Below are 22,771 nucleotides of genomic sequence, written 5' to 3' on the forward strand. Positions count from 1 at the left end.
TATTTGTGACTGAAAATAGAGAAATGTGTTTTTAATAAGGTTGTTACTGCTAAAAAACTGATCGAAAGTTTCTAGTCTGTTCCAGAGAGTTCCCATCATCAGCTTGATGGCTCTGTTAAAACAGCTAGCGAAAAGAACAAAACAAAACAAAAACCGTTAGAAAACGTTTACCTGCTTTAATGTATTTTCTGTTATCCAATTTTGAACTTCGACGTTTATTTTAAACATTATGTATCCGGTTATACGTTCTGCTTTTACAGCTAACGGGTGTGAAAACCGTCAGTTATGGCCACGGCGCAGTCGATGCTGCTTGTCGCAGTTCACATTCTTCTCATCTCGGAGTTCATCCTGGCGAAGAGGGACTACTACGAGATCCTGGGGGTTCCCAGAGATGCCACGGAGCGCCAGATCAAGAAGGCTTTCCATAAACTGGCTCTGAAGTATCACCCTGACAGAAACAAGGACGCAGGCGCAGAGGCGAAGTTCAGAGAAATGGCAGAAGGTACGCTAGTGATTCATCATAGTTTTTCTATTACGTCAAGGAAGTGATTTGTTGGTCGGTAAAGTGTCTGGAAGGTGCTTTAAAAAATATGTTGTGAAAATTGTCTTAAATTGTCACATGCAGCTTGACAAGTTTCGTGAAAAGTAATTTTTATTGCACTATTTTGCTGTTTTGTATTTTTTTCTAAATTACCTCCTTCATGGTAGGCAGGGAGTTTACGTTGGTGTCTTTACTATGTTTGGAATAGAGACATACACTTAAATTACAACCCAAATAGTAATTCCAGAGTCAATTAAAGTTTAAGATCAGGCTGCTATCCTTATCTTATTTTATGACTCTCTTGATTAAAAAAAAACACAGTTTTTATGCATCATGCTATTTAACGTTGCTGAGAATATGCTGACTTGCATATTTTGCCTCTGAAGACAACTGTTCATGTAAATTAAACAAAATATACCGTGTCCTAAATCATTATACAAAACCTACTATTATCAAGATTTGTATGCAGACCTAAAGTCTGGAATCCTCTATTTTACTAAAAATCTTAATATCTTCCATTTGAGCCTTTATTGAAACATTGGCTTAGTTACCATTGTAAAGAAAAAACAAAAACATATTCTGCTTAAACTGCATTTTAACAAAAATATTTTATTTGCTGCTGTTGATTAAAAATCTCGTCAGTCACATATTGGTCCAGTCCTGAAGTTCAAGAAGTTTCATTCCACATTTACACAATAAATGTGGTTTTGAATAAGCTTTTAAAGCCGTCACTAAGACACAAACTCATTAAAATTAGGTTAAACTATTCTTATTTTTCTAAAAAAGTGGTGCAAATTAAATTGACATTAAATATTTGTACATTTACATGAACAAATAGCCAAAAAAAAGAGAAAAAGGTGACCAAATAATCATTTTAATCTTTATCTGAAAACTTTTGATATTTTGACACAGGAAAGTTAATTAATTCTTACCGATCATTCAGTGAAATTCCAGTCAAGAAGAATAAACTTTTATTTAAATGTCCTTAATTTGTACATTATATGTATGAGACGGGATGAAATGTTTTGACAAAAGGTATTTTTTTTATTATCAAATAATTTGCTCACAAAAGTCATCTACAATACAAGGTATTCCAAGTTTCTTTTATTTTTTTCCAGGTCTTTTGTTGAACTTTAGAGCACCTTTTAAAAGTATTCACAATGTTAAAAGTTTTTTTTTTTTTTTTTTACATTACAAACTTCATAGTTTATTCTCCCGTCAGCTGACTGGCTCCCCTGCCCTTGCTAAAGAAAGCCATCCCCACAGCATGATGCTGCAACCACTATGTTTCACCATGCAGTGGTGTTCTCAGGATGTGACATCACATTTCAATCTTGACCTCATCTGACAATAGCAGCCTTATCCTCCCGCTTGCTGTGTCCGACACACGATGTGCATCAGAGCTTAATTACAAGAAACTCTTTTTGAATGCTCTGCTGTGTGTCGATATTAAAATACTCACGCTTAACTTTACGTCTGTTTTGCTTCTTTTAGCTTATGAAACGTTATCGGATGATAAGAGGCGGCGAGAGTATGACCAGTTTGGCCACTCTGCCTCATCAGGAGAAGCTTACCGAGGAGGCGGCGGCGACTACAACTTCAGGCAGCACTACCAGTCCTTCAACTTCAATGACATGTTCAAAGACTTTGACCAGTTCGGTCAACACCAGCACCACTTCCACTCGCATCATCAGTCGCACCAAAAGAGACACTTTGACAGCCACTTCCAGGCTCACAAGGAGGCGATGAACCGGCAGCGGAGGAGCTTCCAGCAGGGGAGCTTCGGCGGAGGAATGTTCGACGACATGTTCGAGGACTTGGAGAAAATGTTCTCCTTCAACACGCACACTTCCAGGACTGAGAGCAGGTTTCAAGGCTCGGTGAAGCAGCACTGCAGGACGGTGACTCAGCGCAGGGGGAACATGGTGACCACCTTCACCGACTGCTCCTGAGACCAGATGAAGGAATTTAAAAAAAAAAAAAAGGGACGCTGCACAATTTTTAGTTGTGGTGTTGAAATCGAATTGAATGCCAATTTATCACTTGGTTTGGCTTTGGTAACTCGTTGCATTTTTTTTTTTGTCAAATTAGTGGCTGTTCTGAAGCAATAACAAATCCACATTTTTTTATTATAGCACGGGAAATAAGTCTTAGGACCATTCAAATACCTCCCCTTTACTCAGCTGTCCTTGTTTATTGTGTTTGTTTCGGTTCATTATGACTGTACGGTTCCGACACTCAGGTACGGCCTACGTTTAAATGACAAAAGCTTGTTTTCCGTCGAGGGCAGGAAGGCAATAAGAGTTCTCGAAAACAGTCTTCGGTTCAGCAGCTTAATCAGCCCACTTTTTGCTTTCCAACTTCGAAACGACAACAAATTCCTCTTCCGGGAAATGTAGCTGGAATGCGTGCAGGCTGGCCGTCAACAGTTACCTCATTTTAAGTTTTACGCTTCTTCCTGCAGACATGCATCTCCTATCACTCAGTCAGGGTCAGGAATTAACATCAGTCCCACGATAAGTCCTGGGAAACGGAGACGCAGGCAATTTACTGCTTCGTCCGTTCGTTTTTCAGTCAAGCTGGATGGTCTGACAGGTTAAGTTTCCCAAACTGATAAGAATGTGCAATACTTAGCACCTTTGCTCATCATGTTGCCTATGATTCAAAGACGATGCCCTGCAAATTTCATTGTCTTATATCTGCACTTTGTGTATGTGTGTGTGTGTGTGTGTGGTGTGTGTGTGTTGACTGCAAAATGTTTGGAAAGCAATTAAAACATGAAAGATCAAAGAATTGTCTTTCCTTTCTTCTGTGACTAAATTAGGAACTCACTGTGTAGATTATATAGGAAATCACTAAGTTATGACAGAAATGTGCTACTTTTAACAGACCTAGAAGTACTTTTTATGCAATGAGTAACTTTTCTACTTTCCAAAAAGCACAAAGGTTTATAATCCAACTGCTGTTCCAGACATCTCCACCAGAGGGCACACTTTCTCAAAGCTAAAAACAAATCTACATCTGGAATAATCTTCTAAAAGAGGCATAGAAAAAGCAAATAGATTTCAAGATGTCAAATAAACTATTTCACCTACATATTTTTCTCTGTTTGAATCTGACCAAATAAACCAAACATCAAAGTGACAAGGACAAAAATTTAGTGAAGAAGCTGTTAGCACCAATCTCTTAATTAACCTAATATTTCACTTAAACCCAAAACTTCCCTTATATCGCTAATACATTTTGGTTGTCCACGCAATCCAAAGAAACTTGAATGAAGCACAACTTAAGACTCTCACTGCTCACAATTTCTCTGCTCCTACTCCCACTAACCAGAAAGGATCAAATTATCTGAAGGAACTGCACATGACCAAGAGGAAGAACATTTAGCCTGAAACCAGCGAAGCTGATTGGTCATGAGTTCCAACATAAAGATTTGGTTGCATATAAAAACAATAAAATACAGACACACACACACACACATTATATATATATATATATATATATATATGTGTGTATATGAAAGGTCTGTGAAAACTGCTTGGTCATGCAGGCTGTGCCACACCTAAATGCTGCTCAGCTAAAGTAAGCTAGATAAGGTTGCTCCTCAGGGTTTTATACTCTAAGACAATTGCTGAGTCATTATATATTTGCAAACGGACATTTGAAAATAAGTACCACACACTGTTTGAAAGCAATATAAAAACAAGAGAAAAAAAAATCAAATCAAATCTCACAGCACTGAAGATTTAGGTAATATATAGACAAAACAATAAAATACAAATTTGATAATTGCAAACTTAAACTCCAAGCTATGAATGTACTTTTTCTTTTTTTTTTACATTCTGAACTTCAAGCTAAAAACATAATTGATATACATACCTTGTTGCAAATATAGAATATTCTGAAACGGGGTTCAAATCGCAGACGGGACCGTACCGCCACTAGATTCCCAATCTCCTCATATTCTGCCAAGTCATCCTTGTACTAATTTTTGATTATGCCCTCCGAATCAGGTGACCAACATTTGTTATCAGGTACGGCACATCAAAAGCCGCCAATACCCTGCTATGCTTGTTGAATATTTGCTGAGTTATTGTGCAACCTTGCATTTTTTTTTTTTTTTTTGTCAAATCATGGGATGACTAGGATTTTTAGCAAATGGCACAGCCGGTTACAATATCACACCTGTAGTAATGATAACACTAGTGGTTGTGGAAATCTTTCAATAAGGAGCTGGCAAATAAACAATCGGCACAAGAGTGGATAAGTGCTGACATCATAGGCGAGGGTGCTTGTCCTCCCCTGAGATGTCTATATGGTCCACATTCTGGACAAAACCAGGGAAAAATGAACCAGGGAAAAATGACCCTAGTTTTTTCTAGGGTTACTGTTACACAATGTGCTATCAGTTACGCCCTCTAGTGTCCATTATAGGTATGCCAACTCCTTGCAAAAATGAATCGCACACAATATTTACTCAGATTGTGTGCTCTCTCTCAACTCAATTAGCTGAGCTTCCTTAGATAATTTTTTTTGATCAATTGGCATGAAATAATCACCTCAATTTTACTGGATTTTTAATTTTGTTTTAGTTTGACAGTACACATCTGGATCTAAATTTACTATATACTGGATTTTGGTTTTTTTTTTTTTTTTAGAATGAATTGGACCAATGTAAACTTAATTTGGACAGAAATGGACCCATGAAGTGTCACTAATGAAGCGAACCGATACAGCACCTGAACTGAACAGTTCATTTTCCGACTCAACATAAGCAAACATGCTGCTTACGAGTTTTCGGTAAACCGGGCGTCACTGAGCGATGACCACCGCCGTTTAATTACAGCTTCATTAATAATTGCCTACAAACGTCACTCCATACCACAATTTGCTGCTTCATCTCTGATTACGACACAATGAAGTCATACTGAACCCCCTTTGATTAGCAAAAGTTAAAAAAAGGCAGGTTTTCAATGTCATAAATTACTAGAATCGTCTTCTGCCGAGTCATCCTTTAGTACGAGTTACTTTGAATCTGTCAATCGACAGAATACAAATCAGAGATTAGTTAGAACTTTGTACATCTCTTTATTTCACGTTTCATTGCTTTGTAGGGCAGCAAGGCAATAATCAAATATTTATAGCCTTCATTTTAGCATAAAAATATCAGAACATTTTAAGATTGTACCTCTTGAAAATGTGGATGTCGTCTAACATTTTGGAGAAGCATTTAAAATATGTCACACTGATTTAATTTATACTGTTGCTGTGAATGAAATGAATAGAGCGTAGTTCTACAATTTGGCCTAATTTCATGGCATGATAAAAAAAAAATCTCATTTGAACAGTCACACCCCTTTTTCAATGTGTACCGCACAGGGCCAATGACTTTAACCCCTCCCATTTCAAGATCAAATAAAAGGCTGCCTGCATCTTCAGCTGGCAGCAGGCATCTTTTGCTTAACCAGCTGCTTTCGGAGCTACCAGGTTAGATTGGACGTACAAAAATTATCAAGATGATTCCTGCAGTTACGCTCTACAATGGAGCCAAGATGCCCATAGTTGGTCTGGGAACCTGGAGGGTAAGGCCAAGATATTACACATTTCTTGCAACTGCTCAGTAAATACACTGCAAGCTCGTCTGTGTTGGTCCTGCCTCTCAATGAATGCTTTTTGTAAACTTTTAGCAACTTAAACTTTATTGTAAGTTTGCATGCTAATGTACCGAATACCCAGAGTTGCTGGAGTAGAAATAAGCAGTGAAACCACTACAATCACACTGTGCCTTGTGTTATCTGCATACAATGGTAAATATTAACACTTTACTGCCTGCTGAGCTCTGCCTGCTGATGTTTGTGTAAAGGTCATTTGATTTGTATGTGTAACTGAAAGTACAACAGAGGACCACATGCTAAAAAAAAGTAGGAGCTTTAAAGTTTTTGGAGTTGAAACAATAAAAAAAATGACGTGGCCATGATTAAAACTACTTCAAAAATGACAAGACTTACCCACACTTGCTCGACTAAAGATTTCAGTTACTTTTAGGCAATTTTTGGGTTGAAATAATTTGCAAATTGAAACATTATTTACTACTTTGACAAAAAAAGGACATCAAAATATTGCCACAAATGTTTGATGCCTGAGTGTTTGCATGTTTGTGAATCTGCGTAAACCTTCACAGGCCGAGCCGGGGAAGGTCACCGAGGCCGTGAAAGTGGCTATAAGCAGCGGCTACAGGCACATAGATGGTGCCTTCGTGTATGAGAATGAAGGAGAAGTTGGGGAAGGAGTGCGCGCCATGATTGAACAAGGAGTGGCAAAAAGAGAGGACTTATTCATCGTCAGTAAGGTACGCCAAAGAATGACTGCTTGTTGGAGAAATAAGGCTGTATATGGCTGTATATCACAGATCAATTCTGTGGAAAACAAAGTTTGCCATGCTCCAAATTGTCCTAAATTTCTCAAACCATGAAAATCAAACTTTCACACTAAATATGTGGCCTGTGTGGCTATAAATATCAGTAAGCACTGTATGTTTAGCTTAAGTAACAGATGTTTCTGGATAGACTTACGTTTGTTAAAGCTTTTCTTGTAGCGTCTCCTTTTCAGCTACAAAGTACCCCACTGTGTTTCCTGCTCAACATTAGAAACTCTACAATAATTCAGAGCTTTAGGCCCTTGTTCACACATTAGCAAGAATATTGTGGCTATGTTAATATTTTCATCCACTTTTTTTTTTTAACTGAGAGATGCTCAATCAACCATTGAGTCACTAATTCTAGTAGTTTTATAACGGATCAAGTTTGAGGTTTATCAAGTAAATGTAAATCCAGTACCAATAAGTACTACATACATCGATTTGACCAGACAAAGTCACATGGCAACAGCCATAGTACAGCAGTGAAGCTTATCAATTGTCCAAAGCTATTGACTAGTTCTTTATACGAACGATGGAAGCCAAATCCAAATGGTTTTTCCTTTCCTACTCCATTAAATAAGAAGAACAGGCAAAAGGGGAAAGAATGTGCCAGACATTTACAAACATTTCACAACGTCATCTTAGTTGCCTTCACTGTCCCTTACGAATGTCTACGAGGAGTGGTATAAGAGGGAGAGTGGTAACCACTAGATATAAAGTGAGTGATTTATACATATTTCTCAAACGGAGAAAATGACTGGTCTAATCCAAAGCCTGCTAGTCCTCCCACTGATGGATAATAAAATGGATTGATTACCCAAGGCTGGCTCCTTAAAAATACATATAAACGAATCATTATTCTTAAAGGGTGTTTGGCAGGGACTGACTCATAAGTTTTGGCTTCCTTCAAAGGGCTACAGACATCCAGAATTCACTACGACAAAAAAAAAAAACATCGTGGCTACAACATCTCATGCTTGTTTCCCCTCCTAGATAATTAATACTTATTTTTTCATGTGTGTGTGTGTGTGTGTGTGTGTGTGTGTTTCTCAGCTGTGGTGCACCTTCCACGTTCCATCACTGGTAAGGGGAGCATGTGAGAAAACTCTCAAAGACCTGAAGCTGGACTATGTGGACCTTTACCTTTTGCACTTCCCAGTGGGGATGAAGGTCAGCCCACAATTACCCTGTCTCACTTCGCCTAGCATTGATAACCTTACAGAAAAGTGCATGCTTGCTGCTTAACATTAATTTTAGCTACAGCTAAAATCCACATTTCTTTAACTTCAGAGGCTTTAGAGTCATAACCTTCACCCTGATGCATATGAACTGTATTTTCTCCTCACAGCCAGGGGAAAAGATCTTTCCATCAGACGAGAACAACGAAATCATTTGTGATGACAGCTACTTCCTGGACACGTGGGGGGTAATTTAAAAAGTCACTGAACAAACAGACTAGCTCTGCAAATTATTGAGCGTTTTTATTTCTATTTTTTATAATACTTGTGTATAATTTATTTAAAAGGCAATGGAGAAGCTGGTGGATGATGGTTTGGTCAAAGCCATTGGCGTCTCAAACTTCAACAAAGACCAGATTGAAGCCATTCTCAACAAGCCTGGCCTCAAATACAAACCAGCCAACAATCAGGTAATTCAGACAACTGGGTTTTCTAAATCATATGAAATATAAAAAAGAAGAAAGGAAAAATAGATTGGTGACATTTGAGTGCTTCTTTAGATTGAGTGCCACCCATACCTAACCCAAGAGAAAATGATCAACTATTGCCACTCTAAGGGCATCACGGTTACAGCTTTCAGCCCCCTGGGATCTCCAGACAGACCCTGGTGAGCTCACTCACATCAGAGTCATCACTCAAGACAACTAAGTTATCACTAATTGCAAACAATTCACGTCCTTTGAAAGGGCTTCCTCCGATGACCCCCGTCTTCTAGAGGACGCGACCATCTTGGCCATTGCTAAAAAGTACAACAAATCTCCAGCACAGGTAAGACCGGAGCTAATGACTCCTTATGATTAAAACTTTTTTTTTTTTTTTTAGGTTCTACAAAAAAAAAAAATGAATGTGGTAAATACATTATTTTCTGTAAGATCATCATGCTTCTTAAGATCATCATGCTTCTCCATGAGATGCCTCACACTTTGCACTATACGATCACTGATAACAGCGGCATAAGTGAACTTAAGAAATTAGTGAACAAGAAAATATTGTGTTCTGGTGTTTTTGATGAGTTGTGTACAATGAAACCCTCAAATGCCTTCAAAGTTTGAAGATCTAGGGCAATTGATAAACATCAGTGCCCAAAGGCAAAAATCCAATCACAAGAAGGTCATTTGTATGGTGTTTCGGGGTGAACCACCAAATATGACATCATGCAACAGTTTCTATTTTTAATAAAATGCTCCTCATTTTCCCTTCCTAGGTTCTCATGCGTTTCCACACACAGAGGAATGTGGCAGTCATCGCCAAGTCGGCAACACCAAGTCGGATTAAGGAGAACTTCCAGGTAAAACAACCTCCGTCAGCATCCGTGTTAAAAGGGTTTAGGAAAAGAATCCTCATCTGTTGATCTCCCCTATCAAATCGATCTCGTCTCTCTTTTAGTTGTTTGACTTTGAGTTAAGCCAAGACGACATGAAAACGATCCTGGGCTCGAACAGGAACTACAGAGGATTCCCAGCAAAGTGGTGAGTAGAAATGACAGACTATGTAGTTTGTGTGTTACTTTTTCCACCTTTTGTCGCGTTACAAAAGCCGTCAAAGTATTTGATTAAGTTCACTGCATGCGATAGGCCGACAACGTTTTCTAAAGTTATCTTCCAAATAAGAATCTGAAAAGTTTTTGCTTTTAGCCCCATTAAATTTGATACCGCTTAAGGAGAGGATCGGTGTTACGTTAGCTTTATATCATGTCATGTTATTCCCTCATCAAAAAACATACCTGGAGTTTTGCTTTAATTCTTTCTGTGAAATTTGAAATTTTTGCTGATCTCCCAAATAACAAAAACACAGACGTCTGTAATGTGACAAAATGTGGAAAGTTCATGCAGTGTGAATAATTTAGAAAAAGAAACAACACGTTGGCATTAAACTGTCGACTCCTGTTTCGTATCGTGAAGTTTAACAATGTTCCATTGTCTTTTCTTTTTTCCCCTGCCCCACAGGGCCGTAAAGCATAAAGACTACCCCTTCAATGCAGAATACTAGCCAATGCAGCACTGTTTCTGTTGGATTCTTCTTTGAGGAAAAAAAAAAAAAAAGGATGATCATTTAATTAACTTACTACCTAATTATCGTCTATGGAACCTGGAACCTGCAGAAAATGTCACCAAAACAATTGTTCATGAAGTGGTTAGTTAGACATTAAAAGGGAAGCAAAGGGTTCAAATAAAGGCTGATTTGTAATACGACTAAAACCTAGATGAAGCAAGTGTATTGTGACAATATTAGCTCCATACAATGAAAAATCGTTAAAACGTTTACGTTGATCTATATGAACAAAATGCAACAGTAATGAATATCTAAGTAAGTTACTTTGCCACGATGTTCTTATAAACAGCTGCATTTGATCCGTTTTTGATGCACCGATATTGTGAAACATCTACTGAATTTGTTGAATAAAAGACTTGAAATGCCACTTTTAAAGTCTGAGACTCCTTTTCTGAATTCAACGTCTCGCACTTCAAAGAACGTGTGAATCAAACATTAACCACTCTGTTTATTTCCGTCACCTCTAAAGACAGGAAACCGCATAAACTTGTGACATAATACATCACGGAACTTTATTGTGCAGCTTAACACACACAGATAACATGAGAAGTGAAAGCTGGAGGTTGTTTCGTGACAGAGTCGATACACATGACTGCAAAGTGCCACATGAGTCACTCAAGCTTTCTGGATTGCAACATGTTCAGGTTTTCTGTGGTACATGCTTGGAAATTCGCCAATAACATGTAAACCTTAAGTATCTCGGCCTTAGTCGCGAATTGAAGGAGCGTATTTAAATGTAACAGGTAGTGTCATAAAAACATGTTTATCTTAATAATGCAAAAGTTTACCAAGGACAGCATGCCCCTGTATATAAAAAGGAATGCCAAACTTAGATTTAAAAATAATTTCATATTCATCAGGGATGGCAACGTTTGAGGGACTTCAGTAACTTAATGCAGCTTTAAGGCAGAACTCGATTCGCAATGAGACAGACAGACAGAGAAAAATGGATCTATGCCAGTATGCTCATATTATGCCCCTGCTCTCACAAAAAAGAAGAAAAAAAATCTCCTCTAGGAAGTGAGGACATCCAGAGGGTATGGAAGCAGAGATGAGCACCTGTGGAAAATCTGTCGTCTTCCTTTCAGAATTCGGCGTTGAACGGGTAATCCTTGTGTTTCACGCCCCTACAGAAAGAGGAAAAAACATTAACTAAAGCGCAACAGAAAACATCTCCTTTTGTGGACATTTCATCTGTGAAGGCGATTTGCTGGATTTCATGAGGTAGACAAAACAAACCCTTTGGTTAGCCTTCAGAGCAGCTAAACAAAATGATACGCTTTCGTTTATAAAACCTTATTATTATGACTAAGGTCACTGTTAGTCATTATTATGACTAACAGTCATTATTAACACTATGTCCTCCACAAGTGCTGACTCAAATGAAATTAGGTCACAGAAAATATATCAAATATCTTCTATGTCATTGTAGGTGCAGCTATTAAGCTACCTTAAAACATAAAATGTACACTAATATATTAAAATAGATAATATTAAATCAGACATTAAATAATCTTATAACCATGCAAAAGAAAGAACCATCAAATAAAAGCACAAGAGCAATTTTTTAAAATTAATTTATTTTTTACCAATGCATGCTGCAGCATCTCCAGTTCCGATTGAATCCCAGTATGGTATTCATTTCCTGCTCGGTCAGTTCAAAGTCAAACACCTGGAACAATTAAGCAGCTCTTGGGTCAGATTCAGAGCAAGAAAAGCAAAAAATATATTTAAAAAAATGTCTTCCTTTGAAAGGCAAAATATAAGATGATCACTGAATTACCTGGAAATTCTCCTGAATGCGCTGCGGAGTGATGGACTTTGGGATCACAATCACGTTTCTTTGGATGTGGAAGCGGATCAGGACCTGGAAAAAACAGGAAGTGGGCAGGATATTAAACACGCTGCGTGGCCTTGTAAAAGCTGGAGACAAATAGCAACAGCGTCAAACATAAATTTCTCTTATCGTCTCTGTAAATATCGCCGATGCACGCGAAGAAAAACAAAAGAGGAACATGAATTAAGGTTTGTGGCATAAAAAAAAAAAATCTTTCTGTACCTGAGCAGAAGTCTTTTTGTGCTTGTCAGCGATGGCTTTGATGTTGGGATCATCCAAAAGTGAGGGGTCTTCTGGCTTAGCCCTGAAATTTAAATCACTTACAGGGGTCAACCACTGCTCTGTCACTGCAGCGAGAACACACCAAACACGAAACAATTCAGTTTACAACAATTACTGATGTTTAGTTCACAAATTACAAAACACATCACACAAAGGCAAGGAGGAACAACCGTCACATGCTGAAACCAACCAAAGGGACGTGACAGACTGAACAGCAGGGAGAAATACAAAAATAGCATTGCAGGCGGTTTTCTGGGGAGCTGTAGCCACCCCCAGCGGATTCAAACCATGACATTTCTGGGGTCTGTTTGTGGCTCCTGACAGCAGCTTTGTGCTTCTCACACTGCAGAGGCGCAGAGCGCACACACCGTTCGGTGCTAGCTAGCCTGAAAAAAAACTAGCCTTTTGGGGATGAGAGGGAACAAAAAAAAAGACTACATAGAATGTGTAAAAGTCTAAGTAGTATTGCCACAACAAAATTTACATTGGCCTACATTTTGTTAATCACAAATTAGGTTGACTTACATAAAAAAAAAAGAATTAAAGACATTTTAAGGTCTTAATTTTAGATACATAAATATAAAAGTAGGACTTTTTAAGTCACTGTGATATAATTTAACAGCAAGACATCCTATATTTTATATTAAACATTTCTTTATAATACAGCAAAATATTTTTTTGTTGCAACAGAATTAAAAATACAATTTATTTTGTAAAAAAAAAAAAGAGTAGGTTTAACTGTTATATCTTTTGACACTCAGGCATCACTGAAATGCTCGCAACTTCTGTCAAATCGACATTTCGTTCATGTGTAGTAGGTTCAGAGCACCGCATTTAAATGTTGAAGAACTATTCATCTAAGATATGAATAGCGCCGTAATTATTGTCTCGATCCGATTTAGCCCACAGCTACAAAAAGTCTTCTTTAAGCTTGTGTGAGTCCGATCAGTTTTGATTACTTTTTGATAACTCGGCACATTTCTTTTTACCAGTTAGTTGTGCAGTTAGTTGAGCACAAACTGAGCTTACATATGTGTGTTTCTTCCACCTTACAGACATTTACATAGCATTTTGATTTGAAAAACATACCAGGGTCTGTCAGGGGACCCGAGAGGGCTGTAAGCAGTCACTGTGATGCCTTGAGAGTGGCAGTACTCGATCAGCTTATCCTGGGTCAGGTATGGGTGGCACTCGACCTAGGAAGAAAACACTATTAGGCAATGGCGCAAGTCAGCAAGAGCTAAAGCGCAGTATACACAGATATTGGGATTTCATAGGCACAGAAAGTAGAGCAAAATTGTCGAGAAAACCCCCCCAAAAAAACAACTTTCTTCTTTAAAAGAAAATCTGAAATGTGTGGCATGCATTTTATTCTGCCTCAGTACTGAAAGGCCCTTTTCTTAACTGAAGCATTTCGTAGCAGGCTACGTGTGAAACATGTTCTTGTCAAACAGGAATCAATAAAGACTTTGAACAGGAGCCTCTCACATAGAAACTGGTTGCATAAAATAAGCTTCGCAGTGATAAACAATCCGCACGAAGATTAAAAAATAAATTTAAAAAATGTCCGTCTCTACAAGTTTTGCCAATTTTTTGACTCCACCAAACCGAATGAGTAGAATCGGTGAACATCGGCTTTCAAGTAGCTTGTACAGGAAGAGGAACCTCTGCTCTAGTCTTTGCAGTCTTCAACATGTTTTTACAGGAATGCTCTGTATATTGCACCATCCACCTTCCCATCAACTTTATCCAGCTACCTTGTGTTTGCTAGAAAAAAAAAAGCATTTTCAAAAACAAAACAAAAAAAGCATGATGCCAGCACCGCCGTGGCGGTAATAAAATATATTAGGGTTTGTAGTTGATGTGTAAAAAGTCCAAAAGCACAAGGCATGGGAATGGTTACTTATATCTCAAATTAATCTATTTTAAAAGGATAAATTCGCTGATATAAAAGACAGAAAACGTCTGTCTGGTGTGTAAGAGGACAAAAGGCAGATGTAAAAGAAAAAAAGAATGGCCCTTTAATTTCATTAGAAAGCAGCAGCAGAGCAGTGATTGAGAGCAATGGCGCCCTAGGAGCACAAAAATATAAGGTCACCTCAGATAATCGGTGTGGCCTGTGGGAAAGCTGCTGCGGCTCATTACGAATGGCCAGAGCAGATAGGAAGAGACAGATAATACCATTACTGATGCCCTTTCAGAGAGAGACACAAACTAGACATGTTATTTACCAGCAATACCCTCCGGTTTCAATGGGTGACGTGAAAAGCGACCACTGCATCTGTCGCCAGCGTTTGCAGGTCATTAAGGTGGCGGCTAAGGTAAACTCAAGCTTACCTGGTTGTTGGCAGGCTTATACTTCAGGCCGGGCTTTTTGAGGACGGCTTCGATCTGGTCCTTGTTAAAGTTGGAGATGCCAATAGCTTTGACCAAACCGGCGTCGACCAGCTCTTCCATACCCTGAGGAAAAATACAAAGGCAAAAACGACGCATCTAATGAAACAAGCAGCCTGCTGGCATTATAGTTTAAGTCTTTAAGAAAACATGCACTGCAACTTTTCTGCCTGCATAGTTGCTTTTAAAAAAAAAAAATCAAATCTGTTTCATATCTTCACCATGAACTACTACATTGCTTAATTATTAGGATGTGATATTTCAATTTTCAGCAAACTACAGCTGAGAGAAGTTGTGTTTTACCAGCTTACCTCCCATGTCTCCAGGAAGTGAGTACTATCGCTGATCAGTTCCCCATTACCGTCCAAAGGAAAAAGATCCCCACCAGACTGGACAAAAAACATTTATTCAACCATTTTTAGAGCAACGCTAATAAGAAACTGGATTTAAAAGTAAAAATGTTTTTTGAGACGTCATTTAAGTGGCTTATTAAAATGACTGTGAAAACTGTCACGTGTGGAAGAAGTCGTTTCACCTTGCACCCCATGGGCCAGTGCACAAGATAAAGGTCGAGGTAGTCCAGTTTAAGATCAGCGAGCGTCTTCTCGCACGCTTGCTTCACCAGGGGCTTCTCGTGGAACGTGCACCACAGCTACGAAGCAAACCATATTTCGGAAATGAGCATTTTGAAGATCAGCGACGTCAACAGCATGTCCAAGTAGTTTTGCAGCAGGCAACGCACTGCATGCAACGGGATCTTACCTTGCTGACTATGAAGAGATCTTCTCTCTTGACCACGCCCTCTTTGATCATGGCGTTGACCCCTTCGCCCACCTCCGTCTCGTTCTGGTAGACCATCGCCCCATCGATGTGCCTGTAACCAGCTGCAATGGCTGCTTTCACTGCCTCCGTCACCTTGCCAGGGGGAGACTAGAAGAAGAAGAAGAAGAAAAAAACAAAACAAAAACATAAACCTAGCTTAAATGGTCTCAACAGATGAATAGAAATGGTAGATGGGTGGTCAAACAGTTTTGGCTTGTAAAAGTCAGGAAGGATAAAATGGTAACACGGTGGTATCCAGAAGAATGTCTGAAGAGCCACACATTTCCCATTCCTACTCCAATTTTACACACTTATCTAGGCTGGGAAAAATATATGCCTTCTATTCTGAGCCGTCTGTATTTCAGGCAGTGAAATTTGCTAAAACACCTGCCATTTATGTCTGCAAAAAATGTAAACAGACAGGATAGGTGTGTTCATACAGGAAGTTTTCCAGACTAAGGTTACTTAATACTATAACAGGAGTTGATCTGCTAGGCAGTGTGAAAAATAATATGCTAAAGTGGAGCCAGCTTATCTAAGAAAATATTTGTATTTATTTATTTTACAACTAGGAGGTTGTAAATGTTTATATGCACGCGCAACTTTTAGACAGAAGGTTGGGAATGAATTTCCTGTCATTTAGCCTGAAGTAAAATAACCGAGATTTTGCTGACTCTCACTGAAAAAATGTAGTTATAATGCAGAAGCCTTACTTCAGACTGTGCACACCCCGCTCATGTTTCTAAAAATCGCCTGCGTGCACCGCGTATTAGCCACGGTCAGTGCAACATTATCAAGACGCGCTCAGTCAAAACTTCACAGTACGCAAGAAACCCCCCCGCCCCCCCAACACACTTTTAAACACTTGATAATGAAAAATAAACTCAAGCCAGGAAGTGAAACCAAACTTTCTTTTAGCTTAGTGGAGTGTTTAGCCTCTTCCCACGAAAATGCTCAGCTAGCTTACCTGAACTGTTAGCTAAAGCAAATATGCAACACTTTATTTAAACAGACAAACTCACCTTCCATGTGCCCAGTCCTACAATGGGCATTTGGGTGCCGGTGTTGAGTTTCACTGCAGTTGCCATTGCTGGAGGACGAGCAGACCCTGAATGTGACGCGCAGGTCGGAGCACAGCACACAACGAGAGCGTCGTAGATCGATTAGTTATGCCTTTTAGCAGACTTCATTGGAGCTGAGCCCCGATCCACCATGCGCTTCTGTCACTCCGTTTATTATTAGGGAGTGGGAATATACGTCACTTTCTATTAATAATCAGAACACACAATACAAGAGGTGTTTTCTTTCATATGCCTTTTACAACCTAGTAAAAGTGTTCACACCCTCTGAACCCTTTTTCACATTTTGTGAAAATTCAGTGATGTAGAGAGTTTATTGGGAAACGCTGATGTAAGGAGGAATAGAAATAAATTACATAGCTCTAAATAAAACCTGTAGTGCCACAATTTACTTCCAGATATCATCCAGTTTGTCCAAGCAAAAGCAAAATAATTTCAGTATATTTGTTCTCTGAAGGCCTCTGAGGTTTGTTTGAGAACATTAGTGAACAACCGACAACCACACACAAGTCAGAGATAAAGCTGAGAAGTTTGGAGAAGGGTTAGTTGATTATATATATATATAAAATTCCCTTCTCACCCTCCGCGGGTGGTCTGTTTCATCCTCTGAGCTCGGGTCCTCTACCAGAGGTCCTCTATTGCTCTGGTGTTTAGGGCCTGTTCCTGGGCGGCCAAGATAAGAGCCTCTGTGCTGTCCTTGAGTCCAGCTTTCTCCAGCCATTGGTAGGTTTTCTTGACATCAGCCACTTCAGTTATTTGTCGGTGGTACATCCCATGTAGGGGCTTGTCCTCCCATGATGGTACTTGCAGCACCTTGTCTTCTGTTCCCCATTGCCTGAGACATTCGCTGAGCACATCGTCTGATGAGGCTTTGTCCTTGATGTATTTATGGATCTTGGATGTTTCATCCTGGACAGTGGCTCTCACACTCACTAGTCCTCTGCCTCCTTCCTTACGGCTCGTGTACAGTCTCAGGGTGCTGGATTTGGGGTGGAACCCTCCATGCATGGTTAGTAGCTTCCTAGTCTTAACATCCGTGGCCTTCATCTCTTCCATTGGCCAGCTAATTATTCCGGCAGGGTATCTGATTACTGGTAAGGCATAAGGTGTATATATATATATATATATATATATATATATATATATATATATATATATATATATATATATTATAAAATCTGATGGTGTTTAATCCATTATCTAAAAGTGAAGTATACTTCTCCAAAGCGACTAAGACGTATTCACCTGCGTAACTTAACAGGCCGGTAAACAAGACAATTAATCAAGAAAACAAACAACATTTGCCAACTTTGGCAGAGCTGCAGAGAATAACAGCTCAGGTGGGAAAATTTAGCTGAACTATTATTGTAATATGCACAAACATGAATCTTGACATGGCTGCACCCATTCAGTGAAGTCAGCTAAACATTTGCATGGAGCTGATCATATATACTTTACTTCTTTTCCTCTAGATATAGGCAAATAAGTAATTGTGAACTGAATATGCAGGCCAACTAAAACAACCTTTTTTTATTGTTCAGATCTACGATGATCAATGAATGAGATATAGTACCTCTTCTGACAAGGAGTCCAAAGAGGGGCAACAAAAACAAAATCTCAAACTGCAAATAAATCAATAACAGCCTTGTAGAAAACCAACCATCGTTGCCCTTCACTCTAGGAACAGACAAACGCATCAGCAAGTGAATCTACTTTTCCTTGGCAGCAGGTCATGTAGGTGTGGTTATGACCTACACAAACATCGGTTAACCATAAAGCTCTGACTAGATGCAAATTAACAATTCCAGCAAAAAGTATCAGAGAAAACTCAAAATCATGTGCAGAAATATGCAACACATTTCTAATACATTAGAAAGACTAAATATACCTGAGCAATGTCCAAGGAGATATAATAAAAAGTAGTTCAAAGAAATGAATCTTGCACATCAAATTAACTATGAATTAAACTGTTACACAAACTGTGCACACTGCTTCAAATGTCTTGCTTTTTATGCATCATTTAAATGTGCTTAAAATTCCTGAGAATCGTCCGGGGGGCCCAAACAAAGCTTTCTGCACCTTGGTTAGTTTTGCTGCTGAACCACTAGAGGGCACAGTCACACCTTCAAAAACCCTTTAGTGCAAATTACCTAAAGTAATTTGATCACATCAGTTTATACATTGGAAAACAGGGTGCATAAATTTGGTAAGTAAAAAGATTGATCATTCCATTTAACAAAAAAAAAAAAAAACCTCAAGAACTGCTTTAATTTGTGATTTGAAATTGAGTCAATGGATTCCTCTTTGAACAAATTCTGGGTACGATCAATTACTTGCATGAAGATAAAGGGAGTATGCTTATTTGAATTATACTTAAAATGTGGCTTTATCCCAGGTTGATGTTTGAAGAGGAGCGCCCTTGTGCACACACAGAGATTTAAACCTCAAGAGACTGCTGATGGAGTGCGCACACATTGCTTATTTTGGCAAAAATCTGATAAAACCTCAGAGACCTTTAACTGAGCCATTCAACATTCTGAGGCAAAGATAAGAGAAGGAGAAGACAGCCGTATGAAAAGAGAGAGAGACAGAGAGAGAGAGAGAGAGAGAAACACACACACACACACAAAGGGAAAAGTTATGTGAGCTAACAGCCGCCGTGTACCTCACAATGGCTCTCACTAAAGTTTGAGTCTCTTCTGATCTTCTCCCAGCTGGACACCTGCTTTTCAGGCCCTGTCTCTCTCTCTCCCTCCTCTGATCTGACTTCAGACACTGGAAGGCCTTTCGACATCCTCCAAACTGTCAAAGTACCCAAGAAATCAAACACCGTTGCGTACTGTCGGGATCAAAGACCCGCAGGTAAACTAGACGAAGACACAGCCACGTACAACTTCTACCTGAAAGGGAAGGGGGCTCTTATTTTAAGTCTGCAGACAAATACTGCTTCACTGTACCAAGGGTATTAATAAGAATAAAAGAAAAAAAAAGGAAGCAACCGAGACATTTGTAGACATGATGGAAGCTCAGACAAACTATTTAAGGGGACCTTCGTTTCAATGACAAAGAACTGTTGTGCCCGTTCATCGTTGGACGGAGTCCGGGCTTTCGCTGGGTCTCCGTCAGATCTCACACTCCGCCAGTAAAACAAAACCTGCCGTAAAAGAAATCAAATCCCGTGGTCAAACCGTGATCAAACAATCCCCAATATCTGCCTGACTGTGCTCAGCTTCTCTCTCGTTTTAGGAGTTTACGGTCAAGTCTAATGCCGAGTGTCAGCTCGTTGCTGGGGCCGCTCACTTGTATACACACGACTGTATGATGAACACGAAGACTAACATGATCGAAAATCCATATGTCATAAGTAAATCACGGTGATCTGATAGATGTGTTACATGTTCACTGAGGGATTCTTGAAAGTGATCTGAGCTGACTTTGTTTCAAAGCAGGAGTCTCATTAAGTTGATGTCTCAGTTAGGTTGGTAGGGAATTTCCAAAGCCGCATATTAGCTTTAAACCCTCTTTATGTCCTTTAATTTGGACTGAACGAGGCTCTACCGAGATAGTATAAAAGTCTACTCCCTTCAATGAAGTTCACCATCAAAAAATAAAATTGAGATTTTTTATTTTTTTTTGTAATAAAACTTACAAAGTTATTGTAGTAAGTCATTTGTTCCCAGTATGATTATCTTCATCCCAACAGAGTATGTTTTGTAAAGAAATATTATGCTGGTTGCAGTTATTACAATTCTATATATATAAAAAACGTGTATATAGCTCATTAGGTACAAAATGGTGCACTGTACATCTGGCAGGGAGATGTTCCTTACTTTAGTTCACATTAAAATAACTGTATGTCTTTATAGTCTGCTGTTATAAGATGTGGTTTTGAGACACTAATGAACATCATTTGTCGGTAGGAAGTCAGTTAGACTTAATTTGGTACAGTCAGGGGCTTTAATCTCAACTGAGTTACAAATTAATTTAAGTATGTATGCGATTTTAGTTTTTTTCATGGTAACATGACCATCATGAAAATACTTGGCTGCAAAACCTAAATGAAGCAACATTTTTCACTTGTCCACTGTTGTGTGCAGTGGAGTATGCATGATATTGATCTTTTTGAAATACCCTGGGAATAACAGTATGAAATACAAAGACATGACATAAAATAAATACATGAATAAAATAAAAAAAAATAAGCAAGGAAAAAAAAAACCTATTTCTTCTACTAGCAAGTTAAAAATATGTTGTTGTTTTTTTCATTACAATAATGATCCTAAATGGATCAAACTAGAGGCAAAATCAAGATATTTCAAGAATTTGCAGCTGAAAGGCTGTACCTTTCACAGCCTTCAGGATGTGATATAATAAAATACAGTAACAGTTTATAAATCAGACAAGATTGACATCTTTTAACTATGTGTCGTTTATGGATGCAGAACTAAATCAACTGGCGATCCTGCTTTACTTTTGAATGCTGTTTGTTCAGACTTGTGCTTTAGGTAGAGAAGAACTTCAGAATTAAAAAAAAAACTGATTTTAAACTTTACAACGCCACTAAACCAGTTAGGGCAATGTTAATGGAATCATAGCGTGCATGTTCCACACTGGGATATCATCGTGTTCCTACACCCGGTTTCAAACAACAGAGGATCTGTGTTATCAGAGTTTGTGCCAGTGGAACCATCCAGACAGCGTGTCTAGTTAATGCTACAGAATGCAACAATAAAAGGATTTCAAAACAAAGTTAGCCTTACCGAACCTTTCATTAACTTTATAGGTTCCCACTGGGTTACATTTCTCTACCACAACAGAGAAACTTCTTTATTCTAGTGATAACTGGGATTAATCTCATTAGGAATACATCCGAATATACGTTTGGAGTTATGTGCATGAATTTCTCCGGATGCACATGTAGGCTTGGTCTTGCACGTTAACCCAAGAGCCCCCCTCCCTTCAGATGCAGTGCATTTTTTTTTGGGGGGGGGGGGCTTGATTAACCACTTAGTTCAGTCTCTTAGACCCAAGATTGCAGGGAAAAAGCATGTAATGAAGTGCTTTTGAATTTGCATTCTCGAGAGCCTTCGCAGATGCCTTGATTTGGCTCTCCCCTCGCTGTTTGTTCTCCGTCAAGAGACGTCTGCTATTTTAACGGTATTGCGCACCAAGTGTCCATCCAGCCTCCTCCATATTGCTCCCTCATCAACGTAACTGCCGTGAACAAACACAATCAACATGCATCTGAAGGAGAATTTGGAGGCCCCTTTTTCCCCTCGCTGATGGCTCGTTCACCGTCGTCATTATGCAGACAAGCTTGACCGCGAAGCGCCGCGTCGGAGCCCTTTTCCCCTCCGCATTGAAATTTTCAGCGTTCCCGTAAAGCCGACCGAAAACACTCGTGTGTTTTGTTCTTCTCGCACGTCGAACGCCGCTGCTAGGTTATGGACAAACTGTCTCAAGGATTTGGAGATAGCAGTAGCCTGTCTGCTCTTCAAAGTCAAGTCTTTGTTTTCAGCACTGAAGTGCCTCTGTGAATTTTGTCACATTTTCTAACGACACAAACGCAAACTTTAATTGGTATTAATGGGATTTTATGCAACTGATAAAATCCCATTGAGAAGCAAACGTTATGTTGCATATAAAAAAATGTAAAAACTGTGACGGAAGCGTCTGTTGACAGCAGAAGTATCAGCGATGAAATTCATGAATCTGGATTTCATGGAGGCAGCAGGGTTAGCAAAAAGTCTCGTTTGAAGATTAGCACAAGCCAAGTAGGCAACATAGCAACAATCTAGTCAGCTGTGACCGAACTTGCAACTCTCATTACAACTCGTGGTGGTGGCAGCATCATGTTCTGGGAATCATTTTCTTCAAAGTTGGAGGTAAATCCTTGAGGAAAACCTGCTACTAGCTGTAAAAGACAAGAAAATAACCCTAAATAGACAGCCAGAGGTAAATTGGAATTGTATATTAAGACATACCCATGTTTTAGAATGACCAAGTCAAAGCCCCGAAATTGAATCGAAATGAGAATCTGTGGTGAGACTTAAAAATTGTTGTTCATAGACCAGCTCCACCCAACCTATTGAGTTTTTCAAAGAA

The 22,771-nt window shown here is 39.0% G+C and overlaps 3 protein-coding genes across 3 annotated transcripts; 2 read left to right on the forward strand and 1 right to left on the reverse strand.

The window, feature by feature from the left end:
* The first annotated feature begins 285 nt into the window (after positions 1-285).
* On the forward strand, positions 286-3,334 carry LOC103459456 (dnaJ homolog subfamily B member 9-like). The gene is made up of 2 exons (XM_008401017.3): positions 286-502; positions 2,036-3,334. Exons 1-2 carry the CDS (start codon positions 286-288, stop codon positions 2,491-2,493), a joined length of 675 nt encoding a protein of 224 aa, XP_008399239.2. The 3' UTR covers positions 2,494-3,334.
* A 2,642-nt stretch (positions 3,335-5,976) lies between these two features.
* On the forward strand, positions 5,977-10,619 carry LOC103459461 (aldo-keto reductase family 1 member B1-like). Its single transcript, XM_008401023.3, has 10 exons — positions 5,977-6,126; positions 6,726-6,893; positions 8,016-8,132; positions 8,311-8,388; positions 8,488-8,610; positions 8,701-8,807; positions 8,887-8,968; positions 9,405-9,488; positions 9,587-9,669; positions 10,147-10,619. Exons 1-10 carry the CDS (start codon positions 6,061-6,063, stop codon positions 10,187-10,189), a joined length of 951 nt encoding a protein of 316 aa, XP_008399245.1. The 5' UTR covers positions 5,977-6,060; the 3' UTR covers positions 10,190-10,619.
* A 115-nt stretch (positions 10,620-10,734) lies between these two features.
* On the reverse strand, positions 10,735-16,794 carry LOC103459462 (aldo-keto reductase family 1 member B1-like). Its single transcript, XM_008401024.3, has 10 exons — positions 16,610-16,794; positions 15,528-15,695; positions 15,301-15,417; positions 15,077-15,154; positions 14,709-14,831; positions 13,461-13,567; positions 12,312-12,393; positions 12,036-12,119; positions 11,842-11,924; positions 10,735-11,379 (listed from the first exon to the last, which is right to left on the reverse strand). Exons 1-10 carry the CDS (start codon positions 16,673-16,675, stop codon positions 11,337-11,339), a joined length of 951 nt encoding a protein of 316 aa, XP_008399246.1. The 5' UTR covers positions 16,676-16,794; the 3' UTR covers positions 10,735-11,336.
* Between the last annotated feature and the right edge of the window lie 5,977 nt (positions 16,795-22,771).

This window comes from Poecilia reticulata, chromosome 23 (genome assembly GCF_904066995.2).
Source record: "Poecilia reticulata chromosome 23, P_reticulata-male-v2, whole genome shotgun sequence".
In the NCBI taxonomy this organism is placed as follows: domain Eukaryota; kingdom Metazoa; phylum Chordata; class Actinopteri; order Cyprinodontiformes; family Poeciliidae; genus Poecilia; species Poecilia reticulata.